General features: G+C 41.0%; 12 protein-coding genes across 12 annotated transcripts in view; 4 read left to right on the top strand and 8 right to left on the bottom strand.

Moving 5' to 3' along the window:
- Window positions 1-274: 274 nt before the first annotated feature.
- On the bottom strand, window positions 275-3,716 carry SS1G_04138 (hypothetical protein; the record flags this gene model as incomplete). The annotated part of the gene is made up of 7 exons (XM_001594281.1): window positions 275-278; window positions 609-653; window positions 1,159-1,292; window positions 1,528-1,990; window positions 2,068-2,773; window positions 2,973-3,083; window positions 3,584-3,716. The coding sequence occupies 7 exons, from the start codon at window positions 3,714-3,716 to the stop codon at window positions 275-277; spliced, it is 1,596 nt and encodes a 531-aa protein (XP_001594331.1).
- A 3,628-nt stretch (window positions 3,717-7,344) lies between these two features.
- SS1G_04137 (predicted protein) lies at window positions 7,345-9,201 on the bottom strand (the record flags this gene model as incomplete). Its single annotated transcript, XM_001594280.1, has 1 exon — window positions 7,345-9,201. The coding sequence occupies one exon, from the start codon at window positions 9,199-9,201 to the stop codon at window positions 7,345-7,347; it is 1,857 nt and encodes a 618-aa protein (XP_001594330.1).
- Window positions 9,202-10,207: 1,006 nt separating this feature from the next.
- On the bottom strand, window positions 10,208-11,371 carry SS1G_04136 (hypothetical protein; the record flags this gene model as incomplete). The annotated part of the gene is made up of 2 exons (XM_001594279.1): window positions 10,208-10,324; window positions 10,412-11,371. The coding sequence occupies 2 exons, from the start codon at window positions 11,369-11,371 to the stop codon at window positions 10,208-10,210; spliced, it is 1,077 nt and encodes a 358-aa protein (XP_001594329.1).
- An 877-nt stretch (window positions 11,372-12,248) lies between these two features.
- SS1G_04135 (predicted protein) lies at window positions 12,249-12,356 on the bottom strand (the record flags this gene model as incomplete). Its single annotated transcript, XM_001594278.1, has 1 exon — window positions 12,249-12,356. The coding sequence occupies one exon, from the start codon at window positions 12,354-12,356 to the stop codon at window positions 12,249-12,251; it is 108 nt and encodes a 35-aa protein (XP_001594328.1).
- A 920-nt stretch (window positions 12,357-13,276) lies between these two features.
- SS1G_04134 (predicted protein) lies at window positions 13,277-13,639 on the top strand (the record flags this gene model as incomplete). The annotated part of the gene is made up of 1 exon (XM_001594277.1): window positions 13,277-13,639. One exon carries the CDS (start codon window positions 13,277-13,279, stop codon window positions 13,637-13,639), a length of 363 nt encoding a protein of 120 aa, XP_001594327.1.
- Window positions 13,640-14,224: 585 nt separating this feature from the next.
- SS1G_04133 (predicted protein) lies at window positions 14,225-15,195 on the bottom strand (the record flags this gene model as incomplete). The annotated part of the gene is made up of 3 exons (XM_001594276.1): window positions 14,225-14,499; window positions 14,588-14,700; window positions 15,167-15,195. 3 exons carry the CDS (start codon window positions 15,193-15,195, stop codon window positions 14,225-14,227), a joined length of 417 nt encoding a protein of 138 aa, XP_001594326.1.
- Window positions 15,196-16,056: 861 nt separating this feature from the next.
- On the bottom strand, window positions 16,057-16,215 carry SS1G_04132 (predicted protein; the record flags this gene model as incomplete). The annotated part of the gene is made up of 1 exon (XM_001594275.1): window positions 16,057-16,215. The coding sequence occupies one exon, from the start codon at window positions 16,213-16,215 to the stop codon at window positions 16,057-16,059; it is 159 nt and encodes a 52-aa protein (XP_001594325.1).
- Window positions 16,216-16,838: 623 nt separating this feature from the next.
- On the bottom strand, window positions 16,839-18,008 carry SS1G_04131 (predicted protein; the record flags this gene model as incomplete). Its single annotated transcript, XM_001594274.1, has 3 exons — window positions 16,839-17,111; window positions 17,205-17,407; window positions 17,882-18,008. 3 exons carry the CDS (start codon window positions 18,006-18,008, stop codon window positions 16,839-16,841), a joined length of 603 nt encoding a protein of 200 aa, XP_001594324.1.
- Window positions 18,009-19,031: 1,023 nt separating this feature from the next.
- On the top strand, window positions 19,032-19,850 carry SS1G_04130 (predicted protein; the record flags this gene model as incomplete). Its single annotated transcript, XM_001594273.1, has 2 exons — window positions 19,032-19,064; window positions 19,704-19,850. 2 exons carry the CDS (start codon window positions 19,032-19,034, stop codon window positions 19,848-19,850), a joined length of 180 nt encoding a protein of 59 aa, XP_001594323.1.
- A 126-nt stretch (window positions 19,851-19,976) lies between these two features.
- On the top strand, window positions 19,977-20,141 carry SS1G_04129 (predicted protein; the record flags this gene model as incomplete). The annotated part of the gene is made up of 1 exon (XM_001594272.1): window positions 19,977-20,141. One exon carries the CDS (start codon window positions 19,977-19,979, stop codon window positions 20,139-20,141), a length of 165 nt encoding a protein of 54 aa, XP_001594322.1.
- A 762-nt stretch (window positions 20,142-20,903) lies between these two features.
- Window positions 20,904-23,220, top strand: SS1G_04128 (hypothetical protein; the record flags this gene model as incomplete). The annotated part of the gene is made up of 3 exons (XM_001594271.1): window positions 20,904-21,225; window positions 21,547-22,442; window positions 22,591-23,220. The coding sequence occupies 3 exons, from the start codon at window positions 20,904-20,906 to the stop codon at window positions 23,218-23,220; spliced, it is 1,848 nt and encodes a 615-aa protein (XP_001594321.1).
- Window positions 23,221-24,107: 887 nt separating this feature from the next.
- The window catches only part of SS1G_04127 (hypothetical protein), a gene marked incomplete at both ends in the record, with an annotated part of 5,927 nt that continues 4,737 nt past the window's right edge, over window positions 24,108-25,297 (bottom strand). Inside the window, 2 exons of the mRNA XM_001594270.1 lie at window positions 24,108-24,394; window positions 24,443-25,243. Coding sequence (XP_001594320.1) covers window positions 24,108-24,394; window positions 24,443-25,243 — 1,088 coding nt within the window. The remainder of the gene's footprint in view (window positions 24,395-24,442; window positions 25,244-25,297) is intronic.

The raw sequence follows: 25,297 nt of genomic DNA, 5'->3' as shown, positions 1-25,297 counted from the left end.
TGACATAACTTTTTTTATCGCTTATCGCCAACTTCCTGTGGCTGGTGCTCCTGTGGTGGTGTGGCTTAAGCTAAACTAGGGGTCACCAGCCACGATTTTCTGCTTCTAGCTACGGCGTTCAAGCACCAATTGATATCATCATCAAAACATGCCTACATAACTCCAAATCACTTACCTATACACAGGGCTTTGCGACGCCGGCTTTTGGGAATAAGTCTGATAAAGCAGTTGCTCTACAAGATACGACCTTCCAAATATAGGAATTAAAGTTACATCATCTACAACTATTAAACATCCTAGAAATCTCCATCACCAATAACCTCATGAATTCGAAGAGCAAGACCTCAAGTCGTCTCAAGAGCCACAGATGATCGTGAGAATTTTCAAGTGAAAACAAGAGGTCGTCCGAGAAAGATGTTCAGATTAAACATCCAATCCATTCAGAGATCTGCAACTGGAATCGATGTCCTGCCCAAAGCACATATTATCATGCATACCTTTTCCTGGTGGTGGAGATATGGGAGGTCTAATTCGGTTATTGGATATATCACATATAAGATCTCATCTATTTCATAATTTATGAGGCGAACGATTCGACCCAACCTCACAGAGCTGCATGTAATATCTCCAAGCCATCAAGTGCGAAAGGTGCCCTAAGACACGCTCCGTGTTAGTGCAACCGTATACCCGCGTACCGATCAAATCAACTAATTAACACACGAGTTCTTTCCAAAACAAGATGCAATAAGACATATGCATATAACCAAAAAAAACCAAGTGCATATTTTTTCTAAACGTCGGTTCCTTTCCATCACTAAGCAATAGGTAATCTTACATGCCTAATGGGTATCTTTCCAAATGATCTAATATACAAAGTGATAGAAACATATTTAAAATACAACATAGCTCATAGTCTATAGCCCGTAATCCATGCTCCGAAAGCGTATATATACATGATGTTGGTATCTAAATATTGGTATATGAAAGAAGAAGAAAAGAGGCTCAGCCTCAGTGTCTATCGTTGATAGACACAAGGTGTAAAAAAGAGTGAAAGAAAAGTCAGGCCCTGCCATGAGATCAAACTGTCTAGCTTTGTCCCATATTTTCCTGATCTGGTAAATGTCGTTGGAGTGTATTGATCGGATGGTAGGTACATACACTGATAGGCATCCAGTTGCACAATACTGATATCGAGGGAATTGCCAGGCGAGGGCTCTAAGCGACGGTGCGGACTCATAATTTTCCGCTTCTCTTATACGCCATCTTGAAGTGAGGTGAAAATAAACCTTCACCTGGTATGATAAGACCCTCTCGACATCAAGATTGTCCAAAACATAAAGAAGAGAATTGAAATCGAACTCCACGTCAAAATAATCATCACTCGTCAACACCATGCTCCTTTGCCCCGCTGTTCCATCCATCTCAATCGAATTCCACCTAAAACCCTCCAACCCATGTATTATAGTTCGAGAGCCCGCCCTCCAGGGTACTTGTGGCCGTAATCTCAGTCCCAACCTCACTCTTTACCATTTGCCCATTTCGCACGATGGAAAATGTCACATTTCCAGTTTGTCCATTGAATGGTTGATGCCAATGGTTTAAACCAGCCGACCCAGTATAACTCATCACTGGGGAGCTACCAATCTGCACGTGTACATCGGCAGCTGATTGCAATAATGCTGTGAAGAATACTTTGTCTTCACAGATAGTGTTGGGGCTGTATTCTATTTGACCTTGAGTGGGATTATTGCCAAGGACCCCGCCAACGAGACCGCTCGCGGCAGGAGAAGTGCGGTACCAGTATTGCATGGAATCGGCGGTGGAGTTCGTCTTGATTCCCTTATATTGATTGATATAGTAGGGTAGAAGGTTGAGGAAATCCGTGTGAGGCATGTTTTCAACGTATTTGAGAGAGTTTGCAGGGACTTCGTCCGTGGAAACCAAAGGCCCGATGTATGATGATTCGCCCCAGTCGTTCCAAGTGACAATCCTGCGAGGTGAAGTTAGTTTTCATGTTTGGATAAGCAGTTAAAAGTAGGAGGGAATAAGGTTATTGGAGATACGTACTCGACAAATTGAGGTTGAACTTCAAGGACTTGCTGCCAGCGTTCAGCCCAAAGGTCGTCGCCTCTCCAGGTCCATGCAATTGGGTTCGCGTCGCTGTGAAAGAACCAAGGTGAGACACCCATCATGTAAGCCTTGCTTCCCAAAGTCTCTTGCCAAGCAAGGTCATTATCAATCGTCATATTTACTGGTCCAGAAGGCCACATATCCCAGCTAAAAGCACCTTGAACATTGTTGAGTTGGGCAGCGAACCCAGCAGAACCCAAACTCGAATAATCCGGAACGAAATAGATGGAGCCTGCGGTACCTTGAACAGCGCTTCGGATAGGTCCCCCAGGAGTCCAGTCTCCAGCATTATCTACCCCCTCAAAAGTGGATGCAAAGACTTGTCCATTGAACTTAAAGTACGCAGGGCTTACTCCATATTGATTGAGATATGATGCGACTGAGGAGTCACCAGTAGCTGGCCAAGCACCACTTCCACCAAGATAATCGAACGAAAAGAATAATTTGAAGCTGCTACCGAGTGTCGTGGCAGCTTCGAAAGCATATTCGACCTGTGTTGGAGTGTTGGTATCGCCAGTGGCAACATTGAGTGCAAAAGCGTCAATGCCTGCAGCTTGAGCAGTTTTTATATCGTTTTCCCAATCGTCAGTGGTATGGTGGGCAGTGTTGCCCATAACAACGTGCGCAAATACATACTTCTGAGCTGAAACAACAGAGGCAGTCAGCGTTGATGCCAAAAGAAGGAGTGAAAATCGCATGATGACAGAATCAAATTGACAAGGAAACCAGTTCAACTAAAAAAAACAAACGAAAATAAGGAGTGTGGTGATCCTGAATGCAGAAAAAATAAGGTTGAAAGGAGTGACAGATGGAAGTCTACATATAGTAGAGCACCAGGCTACAACTAGGGAAATTGAACAAAGTAGACGTAGAAGTTGAGGAACTCTTCTTCTCGACCCAGCTGGCATCGCATCCTATTTCACTTATTTTTGTACGGGTACTACTCTGCACTCCTATGTAGCACCTGCAGGATTAACGGCAGGGATGCTTCTAAAATTGTTTTGATCGTTGAAACAATAACATGGGTATGGAAAGTTGAAACATAGCGACGTCCTATGAAATCCTTCGATGTAGTTGATCTACCCGCGGTTGTTTGTCCATCCAGGGGTAATTGTAGGAACTCGGCCGCTGATTGGGTTTCGGGTATCCGCAGCCGTCCCCTGTTATCAAACAGGAAAAAAGTTTTTTGCTTATCGAGTCGCGGTTAGAGGCGTCTGATCTTTGGCTGTGGTGTCTGTGGGGGCTGTACGTGATGGTGGGAGCCGCGGTTGGAGAATGTCCGGCTGAGTAGTTCTATCTGTTGTTGGGCAAAGGTCCGGATGAACGATAAGAGTAGTAATTACTAATTACAGGATGAAAAGAAACACAGGTGGTAACTAGTACAGGAACACTTTCCGAGATCTTATCTTGTACAGCTCCAGGATGTATGTATACGACATGATATGTCACTTACCAGGTTCATATTGTAACTTCTCTTCTTCTTCTTCATTGAATCTGAATTCGTAATCACCACCATCAACAACACTCTGATTTGAGTAACTTGACGTGAAGAAATGACAGAAGCAGTTGCTTGATCGTGGTGCCATGTTGGTTATTGCTTGCGTGGATCTGTTTAACTTTCAAAGTGGACGGAGTAAACTTTGAAAAGAGAAGACTTGAGATACCTCTTGCTTCTTATCAATGACTCCTAGTAGGGCTGATAACAGCTGACGAAGGGTTACAGATAAATTAACCAATGATCGACTGATCACCTTCTACAACCCCTGTACAATTACCCCTTTTTCAAGAACTCGAGTACTTTTCGGCATCCAGCCCGCCGGTGGTCTCAAGTTCTAAACAATCACATTGTGACTATTAGGTAAGCCAAGTAAAAATCAAAAGCTCAGACTTTTGGTTCTTACCAAAATTGGTTATTTAGCCTGGGTCCTCGAGTACGCGGCTCGCTGCATCCCCTAGACAATGTGATTGATTGCTACCTACCTAGTACCTAGTAAGTATCCGACACTATGAACAACTGTTTCACCCAATCATGATCTTAATGAGTTTTTGAGTAATGCAAGGGGCCGCGAATATCGGACCTCCGTACCGAAAACTTTACAACGATGGATAAATAAAACACTTTTTGAGTCCTTATAATGATCAAAATGACTGTTTAGTTATTCGTTACTCGGATTTATCTTATATTTTTCATAGGCTAAAAGTCCATGGTTGCTTCTACATTCACAGCAACCCCCAGCCTCAACACTACTACACAAGAACAATGGTGAACGTACAAAACTCCGGAACTTTTTTTTATGAAAAGGCTGAAGTCAGGAGTTCCGTTTCCGAATACGTCTTCAAGCGAAGCAAATCTCTTTCTTTGGTAGAATCCTCCGTGTAGATGCTCCCAGGGACAATAGATGGGGCAAGCCGCAAGCCGCAAGCTGCTCGCTCGATGGACCGACACTCGCGAGCCATCAAAATACCAAACATTACAAGATCTTACATTAATTTACCGTCGTGATGGACTTCTACTGTACCAATCTCGCTAATTCCTTATACATCATCATTCATCATTAATCAACACTATTCATGAATAAGTACCCCATAGTAAGCATCCTACGATATCTTCCACGGCTTTCATCAGTTCATGATTACTTTCGCCACCATATCCACGAGTTTCATGGGTAAAACCTAATAACAAGGGTTCATGATGGCTGAACCACAAATGTACAGTAAGTACGTACATAGCCACCATTTTTTGCGACCCCTCACTTCAAAATCCTTATGATAAATTATTCATCATATGAATGTCGCACATCAAGTACACTAAGGTAGTATCCATATTTTGTGCCTTATTCTTTCGTTTCGCTTTTCTATTTATCAATATAAAGATTCTCACACATGAAAGGCACGTCGAATATGAAAATAGCATGGCCCCATTAGTTACTTAGCTTGGTGTTGGTAGCTTGGTGAAGTATATTTGCTTATTGTTTCAGTGCAGTGATATCAGATAAGTTGTATCTGTACCAATTGAAGATTCAATCCTCATTTATTGCTTGACAATTTCAGAATCCGTTAGCATGTTCAGCCGAGAGCTATTTCTCCTTCAGTCACTCTCCTTCCTCTTCTTAGCCCACGTCGCTCTTGTATTCTAGATACATAGTTAGGAGAAGATTAGCTATTTACCTCACCAACCATATTTTATCAAGAAAACCAATCATATATGTTATATACCCTCACATTCCATCCCCTCTCTTTTGATATATCAACTTCATCTCCGGATACCAAACCAGACTATACACAATACTCCTGAGGCTCTGCATCAATACCGTCGTGACAGACACGGAGGCTATCCACATCTCCCTATATGAATTATAAATTCAAAGAAATGTAGGCAGCAACCATAATAAAGAGAAATACCTAGGATACACATATATATATTCTTTCCTAGCATCTTGTAGTGTTCGCAAATATGTCTTTCTTAAAACCAATTAAAATAAAAAACCACAAAAACCCACCATACCCATCCCGCAGAATTTCATACCAAACAAGTCCTTGAACCCTGCTAGAACAATACGTTTATTTGATCATCCTACATTAAGTCCGCTTCGCACCATGAGTTCGCACTCTCACTCATGATTGACATATCAAATATCAAATATCCAGGGCTGGGCACCCGTACCATTTGACCTCTATAAGGTGGTTACCCAGAAATACCGGCGGATGCCAGGGTACCACAGGTTAAATATCATATGATCGTCCAACATTATCATCCAGAGGTATTATAGGTTTCTAGATATGATTGTACCTATGATATGTTATCATGTGATGTCACATAGTCTCATACTGTATTATGTGATAAGGCATCATATGATATGGATGTCACATGATATATGTATTATATAATGTGATATGACATGAATATTATGTATAACCTCACGCGATATATGCCCGCGGGTACCACAGCACTCGAAGCATTTTATAAGATGGTTACCCTGCCCTACAAAGCTTCAATAGGTATCCTAGGTTACCCTGGGTATACCCTACCCTTTATCCAGCGCTGCAAATATCAAACTCGATGTGGTAGGACTTTGTACCTATGTTACTGACATACACCTTTTATGGCATATCACTACTTATAGTCCGCTATCGACCTATAGGTGGTTGCTATAAGATTAACAGGCTACCTCTATCAAGTCTGGAGAGCCCCAGTGAGTTACCAGGGCAAACCCATCTACTCACCTACTACCATCACTTGGGGTTCTATCGGAACATGATCATATGATATTATTCAGCATTCTTACATAACCTCTACCTTCTATTGTAGTATGTAGTAACACAACATCAATTACCATCCAATATTATTCACCTGTTTTGAGTACTGCTGTTATCCCCTATCCTACCAACAGTTTCTCATGTGAGAAATCTTCTAATTGGTATGAGTCATTCCATTGTCTGCCATTAGTCAGTGACATTGAGGCTCTGGTCCTGGGTGCTTAACGTTAAGAGAATAGGCTAGTTACACACTTTTACTTGTAAAATTTGCTCCGCATCCCGCGTTCCCAGAAGATCAAGCGATCCGTATTTTTTCATTGCATATCCATAATTGGTATATCATTAGCATATTAATAGAATGTCTCGCGTTTGTCTGGAGGTTTGGTGGTTTACTTGATATCAGCAACTTAGTTATGCAACGAGGTTTTTTGCAAGTTACCTGAGATTTATTTGCCGCAACAATTTAGTTTAGTAACTTTAAAACTACTCGCCAGTTTTCATGATGTGTAGTCAAAGTTTCAACATGTAGTTCAGCCAAGCTTATACAGGATGTTCTTTTTCGTATGTCGATCGTTCTCAATTTCTATCATGGGTCTCGCCTACTTCGCCGCGGTGTTTTAGATAATATACACCCTAAAATATCTTAATCTATACAAACACGCATATGCATACTACAAGCGCCTCACAGAACAAACGGCGTTGGTAAAGGTGCGAAAATACATCCACAAACCTTCCTCAGAGTATCTGATAAATGATCAAGGACCGCCTAATGTGTATTAAGAGATTCATATCCGTTTGTGCTAATTAACTACAATGCTTTATTCCTTGAAGGCTTCCATAACTCATCAGACGTCATTTCATCATAACATAACTCATGCAAGTTGTACCCCAACCCCCATCACTTTCAGAACTCTCAAATCGATAAATACATCCAATATCTGCAATCCAGCTCAGAGTTCAAATGTTGTAGGAATTATGAGGGTTTCTTCTAGGCTTAAAAATGCCAAATATAGATTTGGTGTGCTGTTTCATCATGAGCCTCGAAGCTTTGGCACGCTCGCGCTCCTCATCCGAGTCGTATAATGATATCACATCACCATATTCTTCAGGTGGTGAAAATTGATTGAATTTCAACGGCTTTAAAGCTTTGACATGCTCTTGTTCTTCTTCTGAGTCGTACACCGAGGTCTCATCACTTGATTCTTCAGATAATGAAAACTGATCTGAATTCTCAGAGTACATACTCTGATCATCTCTCAATCTTTGACTTCTGGGCCTGCTATGAGTGCTGTTACCAAATGTGAAGCGAGGATCACTACGCTTGTTATTCAGACGTGGGCTTTCAGACTGAAGAGTGTAGTTTTGATCATGGACAGAGTCGGAATGATTTCCTCGGCCGGAAGTTCGAGTTGTGGGATATGTGACTTCTCTTGCTCGCTGAGGTAGGTGGGGCTTCTTGGCGTTGGCTCTCCTTCGTTTGGATCTATCCGTTTTGTGAGATTGGTGCTTATCGTACTCATCGGCCTCGTCGTACTCGGGTAGTGGGGAATTTGTTTGTTTCTCTTTTGTGCTGAGTATAGCACCCTTGGTTTCCCTCCGTTTGGGTAAGTCTGTCCGAGGATACTCTTCCTTGTCGTACTCTTCAGCCTCGTCATCCTCGTCATACTCAGGAATTGGGGGTTCTCTGTGCCTTTCTTTTGCCAAGATATAGGTTCTTTCCTGCTCTTTCGAAGTCTTGGAAGTATTTGGTTTGTATGCGAAGTTATCTGGTGTTTTATTTGAGGAGTTACGTCCTGTCGCTCGTTGACACTCGAAAAGCCAGTCATTGACATCTCCAAAGTTTGCTTCCTTTGGTGGTGATTCGTTTCTACGGGAATTACCAAAGCGCGTGGCAGACTTCATCTCATCATCAGCCATATTTTTCAGCTCTCTGGAGGATTTGGGTCTTCTGGGATGAGGCGCGCAGCTTTCTAAATCAGCATCGTAGCCATAGTTGGGGAATCTTGGTGTGCTCGTGGTCCTGTGCATTTGGCCTGTTGAAGGAAGGGCCAATCGCTGTCGTCCCTGGGTTTTATCATTCTGGAGTTTTGGAGTACCTGATGCACCTTCCTGGCCATATTTCTCCATATACTCGAGGAGATCTGGCATATGTTCATCCAGAAAAGCACTCGAGTAGCCATTCTTGATTGCTTTCCTTCGAAAATCTCTCCAAACAGCCTTGTCATCATTAGGATGAGTCGTGAGCACTGTTACATCATCTCTGAATCTGTTCGATTCTTCCCTAACTCTATTCTGCCTCTGTGAATCCGCAAACGAGCGGAACTCCTTTCGGAGCCCTTTCGTCTCCAGAATATGATTTCTCGTACTTTCTTCAACCTTTCCTAGCGAGTTCACCAGTAGCATACTAAGATACAGTTGAATGCTTGATGCATACGATGCTACCCTTTGCCTGATTTCTGGCATATCTTTCATTGTAGTGTTGCCAAACATGATCTTCAGCCCCAGCCTCTTAACTCTGTTCCTATCCTCGGACAAGCCATTATACTTGGATAAAGACCTATCGACATCTTCGAGCATATCATAACATTCGTCGAGGACACCATGTAGTCGTACTAACACTCCATCGTTCTCTTGATTTAAAAGTGATGCTCGGTAGTCGGCACGATCTTGTAAGCTTTCCAATACAGTGTATAGATTTCCTAATTCTTTGGTAAGATGTGAATAGGCATCGCCTGCCTTTATTGAGTTTTGAAGAGTGTCCCAAGATAACTGCGTCAAGGTTATGACCTGACCGATTCCTAAATCAAGTGACATCTTGATCTAACTATATGATAATGCTTGAGTATATGGTGTGAAATGAAAGAAAAATCGAGAAAATGTAGCAAATGTCATTGGAAAAGGGATCACCACATATATGAAGCTGATGAGGTGCACCAGTGGTGTTGTTCAAGTGTTCTGGAAGATAACTAAAGGCGCAGTCATCATTAGGCCCACACGCACATGGTGAGGAAATACTTGTATTGGCCAGTTTCTTACCCCAGCTTTGTTTCCGCCCCACTATTCAGATTCCCATCGTAAACGACAGCGAATGGGACATCGTACAATTTACAAAAAATTGTGATTGTGATGTGTTATGCATGACTAGCTGTAAGCACATCTACAGCCTCAACTGATCACATGAAAATCATGAGCCATAAAAGGGTATGCCTAATATATCATTCCGCTAGAGCAATGCTAAATTAGTTTTTGGAAGCACCATAGCCGCAATCAAATTAGCTTTAAGCCAACCTCAGTCAAGTGAAAGATCACGATGGATTGTATATATCCAAGCATATAGGCAATTGACATTCCTAACGATCGAAACAAATTAGCTGTTCAAAGGGTACTCAATAGTTCTGGACTACCGAACTACACTGGAAATCTTCATTAATTATATGAAAAATCATCAACATGTTGAAAAAGATCTGTTATTTTGAACCAATTTATTCAATATTTATTCACACACTCAAAAACCTACTCCACTTCATTTAAGACACACATTTCAAACTGATTCTGGAGATATGATATTGTATTGAGATATTTTAAGGAAAAAGGAGGGTTGTTAGCAGATAAGAATTTCATACCATACTTCAATATATTACTAGCATAGTTACATGCTTACAAGTCGACCAGCAGGATATATGAAAGAGAGGAGGGGATAAGGGACTTCACGATGATGAACTTTTTGAATCCCTCGGGCGCGGCGACAAGGTCCTTCCGGAGCTTGGAGGTCACTTGAGAAACTCAAGCCTAATCCCAACTACCCGGGGCGATGCCATAGTCATTTTCCCGACATTCCCACGCTGAGACGACCTTGAACATCAACATGACCTTCTTCACGATACATTTCCAAATCCATAGCATCTCTCTTCGCTTCCTCCTTAATTCTCTTCTCAATCTGCGCCTTGTTAGCTATCATTCCCTCACCGTAGTAGTATGCTTGAGCTGGGCAGCCAAGCCACACCAGATAGTCAATCGTACTAACGTCATCTTCTCCAAATCCGATTGGCTTTTCAACATCGGTTCGTAGCCGGTTGAACAGCTCTTCGCCCTTGATAAAGCATGCTTTTTCGACCATCTTTACGCATATATGTATCCAATGTAGAATATCCTTCGGCTCGAATGATCCAGGATGCTGACGAAACTCAATAGTGCGTTCTGGAGCATGATCAGAAAATGGTGTCTTGAGATTCCTTATGTTGAAGCCGAGACGAGTTTTAACTTCAGTGCCTATCAATTCCGAAATGACTTGCCGGTTGTTAATAAACGACAAGATGCGATTAAGAAATTCAAGACGCGTGAGCTCAGGATGTCGAAGACCGAGAGTTGATTCCCGGAGGGGCTGACAGTATCTGTTAGCTACGCGCTCCTCAGGCAATATCAATAAGAGCTGGCGTTCGTAAGTCCACGCAATGGCCATCAAATTGCGTAGTACGCGCCATTGGAGACCATGATATGAGTTTCCAACATGAACATGCAATCCTGTAGTTTTGTCGACGCGAACTAAATAATTTTTTCTGATAACTTTCAAGACCGTTTCTACGGCTTTTTGTGAAGCTTCATCGTAGTAGTATGGTGGAGATGACATTTCCAAGCTAAATTCGATATAACGCTTGTCCTTGTCATCTGGGTCGCTTAGGCCGACTGTGACATCGGTCTTCAAAAGCCAATTGGTAGCTGTTATGTCAAGCGAGTCAGTTGAGTCTTTATGATCTATTTCCTGCACTGTTGCTGGAATGCCAGCTTCCTTCAGTTTTCTGCAAATATCGTAATTGATGGAATCATTGTCCGAGAGTATTTTTTCATTTACCTCACGGGGGTCTCGTGGGTTAGGGTTCTCTTTACCCTCATCCACAGTAGCTAAAATAAATTCTATTTCAACACCGAAAGTGAGCCGGAATTCTGGTTCAGGCGAGGTATCTGCTGGGTTTCTTGGACTAGCCATTTTGATTGATTCGATGATAATTATGCGTGTGTATAAAATGTTATTGTGTCAAAAGAGCCGGCAGAACAATTTTAAACATGATGAACAGGACATATATAATAAACAATCTTATTGTTTTTCTGTTGATTCCATGCTCAAAGAAATCAGAAGGTCTTGCCCGGGCCTCACACAAGACATTGTTTCAGTCCAAATACAAAGAAAACTATAAGTATTAATAGTTCCGGACCACCAATTCTAGCGGCAAAACACCAAGCCCTTGGTTCAATCGTTAGTAAGACCAGTTCTTTATTCTTTTTAGTCTTAGTGTCTTCAAGGAAAACTTGATGATCACAGCTTAAAATCTTTCTGAAGCATGGAGTTAATGAAAGTAAACATCCCAGGAGGTTGGAAATAGAATCTGCATGTAAGAACTCGAAAGTCTATCTGGGGACTTCAGTTGAATAATCTTGGAATAAGCTAGAATCTCCCGTTTTCCACATTTCTGGAAGCTATTTAATAAACTAAAGGGATGATTGAAGCTGTTCATTATGATAATGGCACCCGTCATTTCATAGCCATCAATTGTGAGAATGAAATCCCGCAAGCTGGCGTGCTTTCATTTTGAAGTGTCTGGCGAATCCTATCGCATTAACAAACTAGTATTATAGAAATTCAATAGTGAGTACGAATTTTGGAAACCCGTTTAAAAACTTGAAATTAACTGAGAAATTTCCCTCTCAAAATTCCCCTCATGATATCAAACCATTTCATCAATTTTTAGTCATCAATAAGTAAACTGACACTTCGTTATCGTTAGCTACTGCATAGGTTCTCTTAGCCTTCTAGTCTAGTCCAAAAGACTACAAGACTTGGCTATTAGCAGCAAACTAAAAGTCGGCTACTGCTGAGCAACCACGTTACATTTGCAAGTTTCCGATCTCATTGCAAAGTCAAAAATACCCAAGGAAGATCTTAATGAAGGTGATATCATACCCCTTCTCGACATCTCGAACGGCCGCGGTCCTTAGCCATGATTAAAAGCAGAGGCACTGCTTCCCTCTGATTTTTATGGTATTTCAGAATAAAAGTACGATATTCTGCCGATTTTTCTCGAGATTTCCTCCATATTTTTGCACGCTAACTTCCATGATTTCAAAGTGGAAATAATGAGATATGTTTTAAATTCAATCGGCAGTTTATCGGACGTTGAATGAAAGAGGGGTATTGGAGGAGATGGAAAGATGAGGCTCTAGTTTGGGATAGTGCTATGTAGTTCGTATCTTGGGATTTCATACTATACTAGCTAAACTAGCTTAGTAAGAGGAGCGATATATATATACAGATTTCCCATCTTTCATAGTAACTTACCCCTTCAATCAACATATTTATAATTCTTGCATGCAGTACCTCAGGTGTAATAGTAAGAGTCGATACATAGAAATCAATGGTTCTTAGAAAACTGTAAGTGTTGTACCCTAATTTTGATATCGTATACAACTAAGTCAAAGACATAGCAACACTCGTTCGCTTCAACCACTCGTTCGTTTATACAACATTACGGCTTCTGTGAACCGTAAAAAACTCTTAAAATAACCATAATATCTTGAATCAGTAGCCCGTAACTCTGGCTGTATTGATTACTACCAGCGACAAAAGTACGGTTTATCATTTCAGCATCGATGCATAAGTATCACCAGGCTGAACCAGTTACAGAAAACAGTAACAGAACAACTCTTGATTTCCAGTTTATGAACTGTACAAAAGTCGGAAGCATCGCAGCTATCTTAAGACCAACAGACAAAAGTTTTTTTTGTTGATAATCTACTCTCAGCTATAAAAGTAGGGTTATCATTTCTCCCCCGTTGAATAATAATCGTTAGGCTGACGGGGCTCCAGAAAACCCAAAAAAAAGAACTCCAGCCCAGCATGTGTAAGGAGTTATACATGTACCACAGATCATGTGGCGGCGATGGAACCAAACTCTGCATATGCGACAAATCATGTCCATATCACGAACCATACTTCGCCAGTACCTGTCATTCTGTCTGGATGAACACCGATGATTCCGACAGAAGCAAGCAATGTCGCAACCGAGTGATGGATGATGAGAGAGATAGAGAAGGGGCTATCGTACCAGTCGTTGCGTGTCATGGCTGTCCTGGACATAAACATCATATGAAGGGTGCTGATTTACCTGTACCTGATCCAAATCATCAATCGGCAAGAGCAAAAAAAGCAGCGTATAAGATGGAGAAACAGGAAACTATCATATCAAGATATTTTAGATAGAGTTACATAGCCGTTTGCTTGGCTTACACAACATTTTGTAATTAAATCAAGCACTTCACGCCACTTGGCAGTGAGAATGCGTAATACAAAGCGTTTAATACCTACATGAAACTTATCCAAAGTGTGCAACTATGTGTTTTCAATCAACACCTCAAATATTCACTTATTATCGTAACCGCTTCTAAACAATCAGAAATAGTCATCAAATACCGCGGTAGAGTATTGAGATAACTCAAGTGGTAAGTACCTTTAGTTGCCCTAGAATAGAAGAACAAACAAAGTATGGTTATCTTTTGGTTTCCATTTCAACGTTTGTCATGGCAAAGACCGTCTAGAAGAAGGTTCAAAAAGTACCGCGATTCCCAATCTCAACAATATTGATATTCATGTTTGATCACTATTATCGGACTAATTTTATTTGGCTCGGAAATTCTAGCATGCTACCTATGTACTCAGACTAGCTATCTCAGAAATAATCGATCATTGAGCATATTCACTAAGTGAGATCATGTAGTTTATTAAAAGCATTCAATTTCGTTGCATTGACTTTCTTTTATTCACATAGAGACAAGGTGGCTGGACTATCTAAGTGTCGTTACCCCATCCATTGCTTGTTTCTTGAGTTTCCTTACCATCAGCTGTAAAATCAACCACGAATTTAAAAACTTCGGAATTTTCGTTACCATCATCCGAAAATTGAACCAAGGGTTCAACATTTTCTCTTTCGTTAGCGCTCCAAAATCCCGACTTAGGGTCGTCAAGATGGAACAATCCATCAGTCAAAAGTGCATCTTTTAGAGATAGAAGGGAAAAGTCGCCAACATAATCTTCTTCAAATGATGGGGAGAGCTTCATTGTTCCTGGAGACGTTATTGTTGTAGGTGAGGGTTAATGTTTTCTTAGCCTCTTCAAATCTGATGGCAGCAACCGCTAAATCTTGACGCTGACGCTTGGTAACTCTCTTCTTCTTCTTCTTGCCTGCATCGTCCTCATCTGAAGCAGTCTCATCATCACCAGCAAAGGTATAAGTGGAACAAAATAAGGTTTCATAGTAAAAATATCTTCAATTACTTGGTTGATGTCGTTAGCCATAGTGGTATGACCCACACATCCATCAACATCCTCATATTTCATCTTCCAGCTGATGAAAATCAACAGTCTGTTGGAGCTTGGGTCGCAGCCGCAAAGTTGGCACCAGTTCCGACCATTCTTGTATGTACATATCGATGAGAGAGAAGCCTCTCGTGTTTTTCCATGCCTCTCGTGATTCTAATGCATGAATTTGAACGTCTCGCTATGTCGAATGCCTGTATAATGATAGGAGTGTGAGAATCTACACATTGCATATCTTTACTATTGGCAGTAACAATTTGGAATGATGTAACACAGGTGAACATAATTGAGTTGCGACCAAAATCATTCGTGAAACCAGGTGATTTGGTACGAACAGGATCATTAAGAATAATATCTACAGATCCTCCTTGGATTGAATCAGTAGTTTGAATGCAAACTTTTGCAAAATCATACTCCGGATATTCAATTTTCAACTTTGCCATCGTATGCTTATAAACTTTTAGTTGTATTGCATAGTGAGAAATGATAGCAATAGATTATGGAAGAGTATTATATTTGAGAATGAAATATTCAATTAGGTTCACATTCATAGCCGCTGAAGTCAGGTTCATCCATGACTTGGTTGATTTATCCATGACTTCTCCAATGTTGATAGTTTCAATGAGTAAGTATAATCTGGAGATATCCTGCATCGGGAACACTTTCTTGAGTGCATCTTTGATAATATCCTTTATCGGGAATCTCCTATTGGGCAAATCTGTGTCCTTGATTTTACCATAGTAGAACAATTTGGAAAATATTTCCATAATACCCTTGACACCTCTACATTGCGTATCGAGGATGATGATTGGTGAATGGTTTGCCGCGAAATAGGCTATCACATTTTGAGTAGTTTTAAGAGCGAGTCCTTGTCCCCATGTAAAGGGTAGTCCTTATCGCGTCAATTGTTTAATGTCTCCCACAATGACAATTTTCTCGATATCAAAAATGGCTAGTAACATAATAAGATCGATTATTGTGAGCAAGACACCATCATCAATGAATAGAGCATGAACTCTTCGGAAGTTGCGCATGAATTTAGTGTTCTGAGCCTGCGAAGGCGTGGTGAGAATGACACTCGCATCAGCTTCAAGATCGAGCTTTGTCAACTTGTCTGCCAGCTTGACGAGGTACCTAGTTTCTGTAGATGTGGGGTACACACGAATGATCACCTGTTACGTCAAAACCTGTGCGTGTTTAGGCTGCGTGGTGCAGACGTCCTCAATTGCTCGGCTTATAGCGCTGGCCAAGGCATCAGGAGGTTGGTTCTCAGCGCTGATACATACGATCGGATGCTTGGGTTCCTAAGCCAACATAGTCACGATAGCATAAACAAGGAATTCTGTCTTCCCTGTACCAGGAAAAGCTTCGATGATGGCTACAGTCTTCTCATGGATGTTTGTCAAAGCATTCTTGAGGTATTCAATAACACAAAGTTGATCGGGTGCTATGAACTTTGCCATGATTTCAGTAACTAATGGACCCAGCATATCGACATGAGAGATTACACGATTATCGTGCATGAATAAGACTCTAGACCAAGCCTCCATAGAAAGAGAGTTATAATTGTCGGGTGCGAGATAATCAATACTGTTGAAGTTGGGATAGGTCGAATGCAAGAAGTGATTAAGAGATTTGAAAATTCGAGATTCCGCTCTCTCGCTCTCATAATAATTGCTCTGTTGACATCGAGCTTCCAGCATTTGCTTCGTGCCAACAGTAAGGCGAGTAATCATCTCTTCGAGTGTGGTGTACAAGGTTTGTTTTTATATATAGATGAGAGGTCTCACACCGACTGGTTTGATGAATGAACTTGAATCGATAATGGGAGTATTGGTATTAAGTGTGAAGTTTTGAGATAAGTATTAACGGAAAGGTTTGCCATTGTGTAGCTCCTCTCTCATATCTTTCAAAAATTTAATAATAGAATATTCGAGAGAATGGATTCGGTCCTCAAGGATGTATAGAGGTAAGTCAAAGTCGGTACCTCTTATGATGACCTTTAGCAATGTGGTGATGCGAAGAGGACCAGAAGGGTCTCCTGGGTAAGAAATGCTATTCATCAGGTTTTCTGAGAGAGCTGTTTTCAGATTCTTGGCTTGGAGGTTCTATCGATGGAGTCTGAACTTGAGAGGTGCTTCACTATGTTTGCCAAATTTATCAAAAAAGGAGTGGATTTGACAATGGTGGGAATTTCATCAATATTGCCATCTCCTCCATGGTCACAAAAGAGCTTGATGAGATGTGAATCAGTTGGGTCATCTTCGCCGGAATTCTCACTTTCGATATTGGCTGGAGTGAGTTCAAAATTATTGGCGAAGAACTTGAGCTTGATGGTAAGACCGTCAGGACCACAATACTGCTCATCAACAGTGTCAGGCAATTGCTCGTAAGGGATGATGACTCTGAGATAAACTTAATTTCTCTGGGTTTTGTGTGAGAAAAAACCAACGCTAAGATCGACACGATCCTGAGGCTGATAGTCTTCTTTGGTACTGGCTTGCTTCTCTTCAGGCTTAAGAACACGTGGGACAGGAGCATTCGTGATGTTGCCAAAGTCATCATAAATTGGTGATGGTGGTGTGACATTGAACAAAGCTCCAAACGGCGTTGTGCAATAAGGAATACCTTGAAAGTCTTCAGTTGGCAATTCACCTGTAACTTGCAAGAAACGTGGGTCAGCTAAACATCGAAAATTTATGTGCTCGCCATCATCGTCATGATCGTAATTCATCTTTTCGATAGCTTGAGACAGAAGAGAAGCTCAATTGAAGGAGAATAGTTTGTGAATGATCTCAAATCAGTATAGAATCCATGTAAAGAAGGATTGTAAAGATTTGTTGCGAGTTGTGTTGTGTTGTAAATTTTGAAGAAACTGAATTGTTGTTGTGCGAAAGAAAATAGAATCAGATCGAGCTAGCGACGATAAGCTAAGCTATTTTAATAAATTATGATAATCTCAGTTCTCAACAAAATTGGTGGTAGTCTTATTTCAGTGAATGTTTTGAACTCGGATAATATTCAAAGTCTCTTAGTTTATACGCAAGTAAAACAGTTGATTTTTGGTGTGAAAGAGTACTCGGCTAATTCAGGGCGCTGTTACTATAGCAATATCTGCCACGGGCTCACCACGCATTCTAAACTGCTCCAAGCATTCACTATTCTTCATAACATCTTCATCCACTTCATCCATTTCATCCTCTCCATGCACTTGATCATCTCCGTCTAATTCACCATCTTCATTCACTCCACTCATTTCATTATCTTCCATTAACTGGAGTATTGGTCATCATTCAAAGGTCTATGCAAGGCATTTGAGTTCTCATGATGTTCATATTCTGAATCTAGAGGCATGTTTCTACGTTTACTTTCTAGAAACACCCCTTCTAACTCAATACGAAACTTTTTTTTGTTCCAAGTCTTCATTTCCTCCAACCTTGATCTTGTTTCCTCCACAACCATCCGTGTCACATCTTCCTCTGGTAGATTAGAAACTTCGTACTCTTTTACATGTAAGGTACTCCATTCTTGTGCTTTTTTCCAATTATTGCAAAGATTTGCATCTTTCTTCGCTACTGTTCTCGGCATAAAGACTACATGTCTGCATTGCTTGCTTCTTACCAAGAAGATACATATGACAAACGGCCTAGTCATCAAGGCTACTGACTATCCCAGTGCGATCACATAAAGTATGTTAGCTGCGGTTAGATTCAAAGCGTTGTTGCCTGTATCAGAAATCAACAACAGATTTTTCACTGTGCTTTCTGTGTCTTGGATTGGCGTCGAACTCTGCTCCGTTCTTTGGCAACGGTGGTTCCAATTATTAGTATCTAATAGAGATTGGTAATCTACTTTCCGTCCTTCCAGACATCCTTCTCGAGCATCTTGACCTGCTTCAATATAACCCAGTGCATCTAACTCTTTTGTCGCAGTACCTGGTGTACTACCACTTTAAGCGCGCGCCACTTGATGAACTACTGAAGTACTGGTAGCCTCTTATTACTAAATCGCCAAATTATGTCTTGTGTAAGATTAATACGAAAACCCATTTTTCTTTTGTGGGTATTTCCCAGACCGCTTATTCAAAAAAGAAAACCTGTCACGTTTTCACCTCTCGGATCCAAGAAAAAAATTCTGTCGCACTTCGATCTTTCAGATCAAAGAACTGAAATTTAACTGTACTTCTACGTGCCAAGTTGTGGAACTAAAACAAACTTCATTTCATTCCTACAAGAAGTTGGACTTTCACTTCTATTTGCCCATAGTATTCAGGTCTACAATGTCTTTGTTGACAACTGAAGCATGGTATATGGTACCTGAAGTTTTTCTTGGATCTTGAATCCATTCATGGTAATCAGGTCGGCTGAGTTTTCTGATGGAAGTTTGTACTTTGATTCCAAATCAAAATTATCAGTACAATGTTGAACCCAACCAGATTTCTTCTTGATCAAGTGGGTTTACTCTTTTACTCTCAAGAGGCTAACTACTCTCTTGGGACTAGCTTTCTTTTAAAAATAAAAGATATCCGGGCTTAACCCTAAGCAGACTTCGTCCATCATGAAGTTTGCTATACTCTTGAGACTAGCTACTCTTTTGAGATTAGCTTTCCTTTACGAATCAAAAGTATCAGTACAAGCTTGGCTCCAACCAGACTTGTTCCATGATCAAATTTACTGTTACTAGGCACAATGTCTGATTTCAGTTAATTGAGCATGGCCTGAGTACATTGAGATGGCAGGATGAGGTTCAACTATATTTTAAACCTTGCGAGGAGTCCACCGCCGTCTAATCTATGGTAAACTACTCCCATGATCAATTTTACTGTTACTAGGCCCAAGGTCCGCAGTCAGTCAATGGGTACGGTTTTTTCATAGATGTAATAACAAGACGAAACCTTCCATTCCTTTCTTCACTTAAGGTTAACTTTACCAACACTTGATGGTGCCCTGAGGTCATTCAACTCGACAGGGCTATCATTGATGGACCCTTGTATTGTCGAGTCTCACATGGCAAGAAGCCTCTCTATGCCAATTCAGAACCATCAAACTCCTATATCTTATTGCTGTTCTCGGTGGCTGTATCCGAAGTGAGCCGGTAAAAGGTTAAATTCCCAACTGTACGTGGTGCTGGCCACGAACTCATAGCATGTAAAGTCTAGAGAATAATGAAAGGGACGAATTAAAAGGGAAGTGATTGAAAGGAGCGGAAGGAGAGGAAGAAGGAGATGAAGAGGGAGAGGAAGAAGGAGAGGAAGAAGGAGAGGAAGAAGGAGAGGAAGAAGGAGAGGAAGAAGGAGAGGAAGAAGGAGAGGAAGAAGGAGAGGAAGAAGGGGAAGAAGGAGAGATATTATATAACTTATATATCTAATATTTTTAATTATTTAATATAAGTAGTATTATTTTTATTTTAAATGAAAAAAATATAAAACAATCATATATTTTCTATTTTTAGATATTATAACATCTATTGGTATTTCCAGGTGATTATTTTATAAAACCTTTATAGTGTAAAATAACTATCTTAAAGAGGTTAAATACAGATATGAGTGCCTATACCTGGTCATTAGTGGAGAGCACGGGTTCTGTATTTGTTTATGGATTATAAATTTAAAAAAGATTAATAAACTGATTTTGTTTGTTTTGATGAGATAATAAAAAGAATTCTTTTTTCTTAGAATATTGATATTGATACTGATATGTTCTCTCAAATGAAGCTTAATAAATGTGATGTGAGAGATCATCGCTTTTGTATATTATACTTAGATCGCTGCTAAGGTTTTCATCTCCAATTGTATCCAGGGATGGGGAGGTCAGCGGTACCAAGGGATGATCACGTGGAGGACGCGGTACAATGCTGATTACACGCCTCGTCTTCTACTTCTCATCCACCGGTGATTTCATCCACATCTTTCATTGAATCATTTACTTATCAAGACCATTCACCTTCTGTCTTTATGATCAGTCCTCATCGCAATTAACAACAATTGGATGCACCGTACGGCGAGACTCTTAATATTATGGCTAGCAAAAACTTAGAAAACGAGAGTTTTCGAATTCCTAAAACTTCAAGCGACCATGAAATCACAAGCCTTTGTGAACTGTGCGATGGTATCATTTTCTATAGCACACACATTGGAGTTCCAATGGTATGTATGCCTACGTCTGATTTACCAGATGAGGAGATACCTACCATGTTAGTGATATTGAACGGAGCTCAAGGAGGCTGCCGTCTTTGCGCTGTAGCGTGGGGTGTCTTTCAAAATTGGGGGGACGGTCGATACTTCTCTCACAACAATAAGATCGATATGATATCTTTGACTGAGATTGCACAGCGTTACATTATAAGCTCTATGTTTGTTGAACGTGCCACAGATATTATCCCAGGCTACTACAAGCTTTCTTGCAAGACAAGTGTGATGGACTCAGAGCAAGAGGTGGGAATCGATCTGGTATTAGCTCTGGATGTAGTGAATGGTGAGCTTCTCTTTTATTCTGTCAAATTTATAAATAATAGATTGAAGCCTATGTATGGAAAACTTGAGAATATCTATTGATACTCAAACACAGGCTACCACGACTTTCATAAAACCTCGCAGTCCTCAACTAGCATCGTCAAGCTCTCCGAGGAAAGATGGAAAAATTTTTGTTGCTCATCAATCGTGACATGTCAGAATCAGCACAAATTATGCAATTCAGAGTCAGCGTCGGACGATTCTTCAGGCCGTTTGCCCACCCGCCTCATTGACCTCAAATGTGACCCTCCAAGGTTAATTTCATCGTCCAAATTACCATTAGATAGCTTGTACGCAACACTAAGTCATTGTTGGGGCAAAACACCGATTCTTACTTTGACAACTAAGAACTTTGAAGCTTTTCAACAACAGTTACCTGTATCTCAACTCACTCAAACGTTTAAGGATGCTATTCACATAGGGAAAAGACTATTGCGAGATTTCAATGTCCAATATCTTTGGGTCGATAGTTTATGCATTATGCAAGATTCAAAAGCCGACTGGCTCAATGAGGCACCACAAATGGCTCATATTTACGGAAAGGCATTTTGCTGCATTGCGGCCTCTTCGGCTTCTGATGGATCAGAAGGTCTCTTCTCTCCAAGAAACTCCACAGTGGACGAGGTTCTATTTCTAAGGCATGATAGAACAAATTACCCACAACTACCAAGTCCAGTGATGATAACGGTGTTGGATCGGACCAAATGGCATCAGATTATTAAGGAAGCACCGTTAAACCAACGTGGCTGGGTTGTACAAGAGAGGATACTCTCAAAAAGAACACTCCAGTTTTTCAAGGGCGAAGTATTCTGGAAATGTCAGCAAAGTATGGCATCGGAGACATTTCCTGTCATTGCACCTGGTCTAAAGATACACGATGATCATCTAATTTTCCCTCCGTCTCTTGTTTCAAACTTCAATTTCCGAAGCTTTTGGCATCAACTTTTGCAGACGTATGGCAAAACTGTTCTTTCTTACCCAGAGGATATACTAATAGCAATTGCTGGTGTGTCTCGCAACTTTCGGAAGTACTTACCAACGACAAATAAGCTATATCTGGCTGGTATGTGGTCCTTTGAGCTTGAGAGGCAGTTGGGGTGGTCAGCAACCCGGCATGGATTCGGATCTGACCTCGATCATCGGGAGTGCCCTTCCAAATACGTTGCACCATCTTGGAGCGTGAGAATAATTGGTTCTTTGATTTTGTCCTCCTCATTCCGGGCCTTGTACTACAACTTTCCTTATCTTCAACATCTTACATCTGAGGCTTCCTCCCTTTTTTCAAAGTCTTTACTGGCAGGCCCTTGCTGACTCCCCAATGTTATAGTGGGCCTCATCTACAGGTAGGTCAATTACGGCTCACTGGACAATGGGCGTAGATGCCGATGCCTCCATCAAGTGGTACCAATGGACCGACGCAGATTACCAACGTCACATGGTTCTGGATATGAATCGAATCCAACCTCCCAGTTTCACCATAATCGAAGCTGAAACAAAAATTCTTGGAGAAGACCCGTTCGGACCTGTAACTTCGGGGTTTCTTCGACTTCGTGGTCAATTAAAGATCGGACGGCACTCTTTCACTGCGTCCAAAAATCACACAACGACCCGGACTAAATATAGAAATGGTCACTTCGTAGAAGTGATTGGATCTTCCTCTGGATCTGGGTTAAATTCTAGCATGTCCTTTGACCGTCTACATTCCGATGAGGAATTGAAGGAGATTAGAAGCGGAGTGTTATTTTTATTTCCCTTGGTATTTGAAAATCTCCGTGATGCGCGTGCCCTTATCCTCAGGCCGGGTGGGACAAGAAAGAAACTTGTAAGGATAGGCTGTTTATTCAGCATTACCAGTAAATTTGCCATGGGTTTTGATTCGGAGGTTGATGCGCTGATCGGCGATGAGATTTATGAGGAATCTCATGGTAATGGAGAGTATACCATATGTATCATATAACCATCGTTTAGGCGAAAATAAACCTTGGAGGATGATGTATTCAGTTCGGCTCCCGGAAACCATCCCCCGTTCCGAGACAGAGTGTACCATGCGGTGATGAAATGTTAAATCCCCTGCTTCATGTATTATTGGGTTTATTGAGACCAGAAAGAGCATCCGATTGAATTGATTGATTCTCTAGCTAAGCAGTTAAGCTGCGAGTATATATTCAAAAAATGAAGGAATAAGGTTAGGTATTCAGCCTTCGGAATTAAAGTGCTTTGAAATCAAAATATTGAAAGCAAACAAACAGTATACCAAAAAGGAAAGAATGAATTAAAAGTTGAGTTTTGTTTGCTCCTTATATGCATCATGTAATATACATGCATATGCTGACAAAATCCCAGGAGGTCAACATGTATTGATAATAGACCTTCTGTGATTGTTATTTCTGAGTGATATTCTGTCTGTGTCCTGTATACCAAGGGAGATGACAATCATATATCGGATCGCTGTACTTTGATCTACTTAGCCCGATAGGAATAACATTCCTACATTTAATAGGGAAATTTTTTATTAATTATTCAGGAAAACACTCTTATACCGTTATCGATTAAATGAATTATTATAGAGTTATGTCATTTCCATAGTATTTAAATTTCAATTTTCAAATATAAGTAATATATTATAAAATCGATTTCCGTATTATAGATTTCATTCTTCTATTATGGATTCCTATACGGATTTTATTCTATGATTATAGATTCAAACAAATGACACAAAAATAAATTGACTTCAACTCTTGTAAGACTTATTATAAGAATAGTTCATTCGAGATTTAAGAGCAAGAGAATAATTTACCGTTGGTATGTAATATTGATTAGGCTTTGCTTATTAAGAGCGGACCACTAGTCATATTCCGGAAATACAACATCAGTTCCACCAATTAAGCTCTCAAGCAGTGTAATAACCATCTTATTCATGCCACACTCGCCAGCTTTCCTTGTCCATTCATCAATAGGCAACTCCTCAATCATTACAGCCGTACCTCTATCCCCATCTTGAGCCACCCATGATCGTATATCACCCAAAGGAAGTGACACATCGCCCAGATGATGTAAGAAACGAGTCTTACTAGCACTTGAAAAACCCTCAATATTAGGTTCATCAAGTGCAGCTTGCAAGATCCCACGTACTACAGTGCTCAGAGGTACCTGATTAAGTTTCCCAAGCGAGCGCGTACCGGAAATACCGATATTGATAACTGGTGCAGCATGTAACTGTTGTGTATAATAACGCAAATTGCTCACAATGTCGAGCCCAGCACCAGATTCATCTTTTCGCTCGATCAAACTAGGTCGGTGGATACAAATAGGCCACGCGGGGAATTTTTCCATCACCATACGCTCAAGAAATTGCTCACTGGCCCATTTAGAAGCTGTCATGGCTATGTAATTGTGGCCGGATTCGGAAAGTGAGAGGTTGAGAGGTGGCGGATAAAAGGCAGCTGAAGCCGTAGCAAACTGATTGTCGGGACCGAGAGCGCCTGTTGCAAACATGGCCACTCCTGCAGTAGAAACATAATGGAAAGGGATTAATCGCGGAAGACAAAGAGCCGCAAGCTCTTTGGTAGACTGCAGGTTTGCAATTCGAAGGGATGAGTACCCCTTCAGATACGAGACATCAGCACCGTTGTGGATGACCACAGTGGCGCAGGAAAATATTGCCTGCGCACTATGCTCCGAAAGCCCGAGACGCGGAAGATTCAAATCTCCTTGGTGAATCACGGCCTTGGCAAAACGTGGGATAGATTCTTGGCTAATTGCTTTACGAACCGCAATGCAATGAATATTTTTGACTCGTGTATCTGAATCTAGGGAGGCTAGAAGTGCCTGGCCCAGGAATCCACTTGCCCCAGTCAGCACGATTACTTTGTCGGACTCAGTAGGCTGAGCTATCTGAATGTCGCTAACTGCCAGCTTCTTTAAAGATGGTGGCAATGCTGTTTCTTTGTCCCAATTTAAAAGAGACTCGGAGGCTTCCGCTGTGCTATTCACAGATAAGACGAGCCATTTCGTCCAATGTGCTAGATCAAACA

Source organism: Sclerotinia sclerotiorum, genomic scaffold (genome assembly GCF_000146945.2).
Source record: "Sclerotinia sclerotiorum 1980 UF-70 scaffold_5 genomic scaffold, whole genome shotgun sequence".
Classification (NCBI taxonomy): Eukaryota; Fungi; Ascomycota; class Leotiomycetes; order Helotiales; family Sclerotiniaceae; genus Sclerotinia; species Sclerotinia sclerotiorum.
The sequence above is the reverse complement of the archived record's forward strand: the minus strand, read 5'-3'. Positions and strand labels throughout refer to the sequence as shown.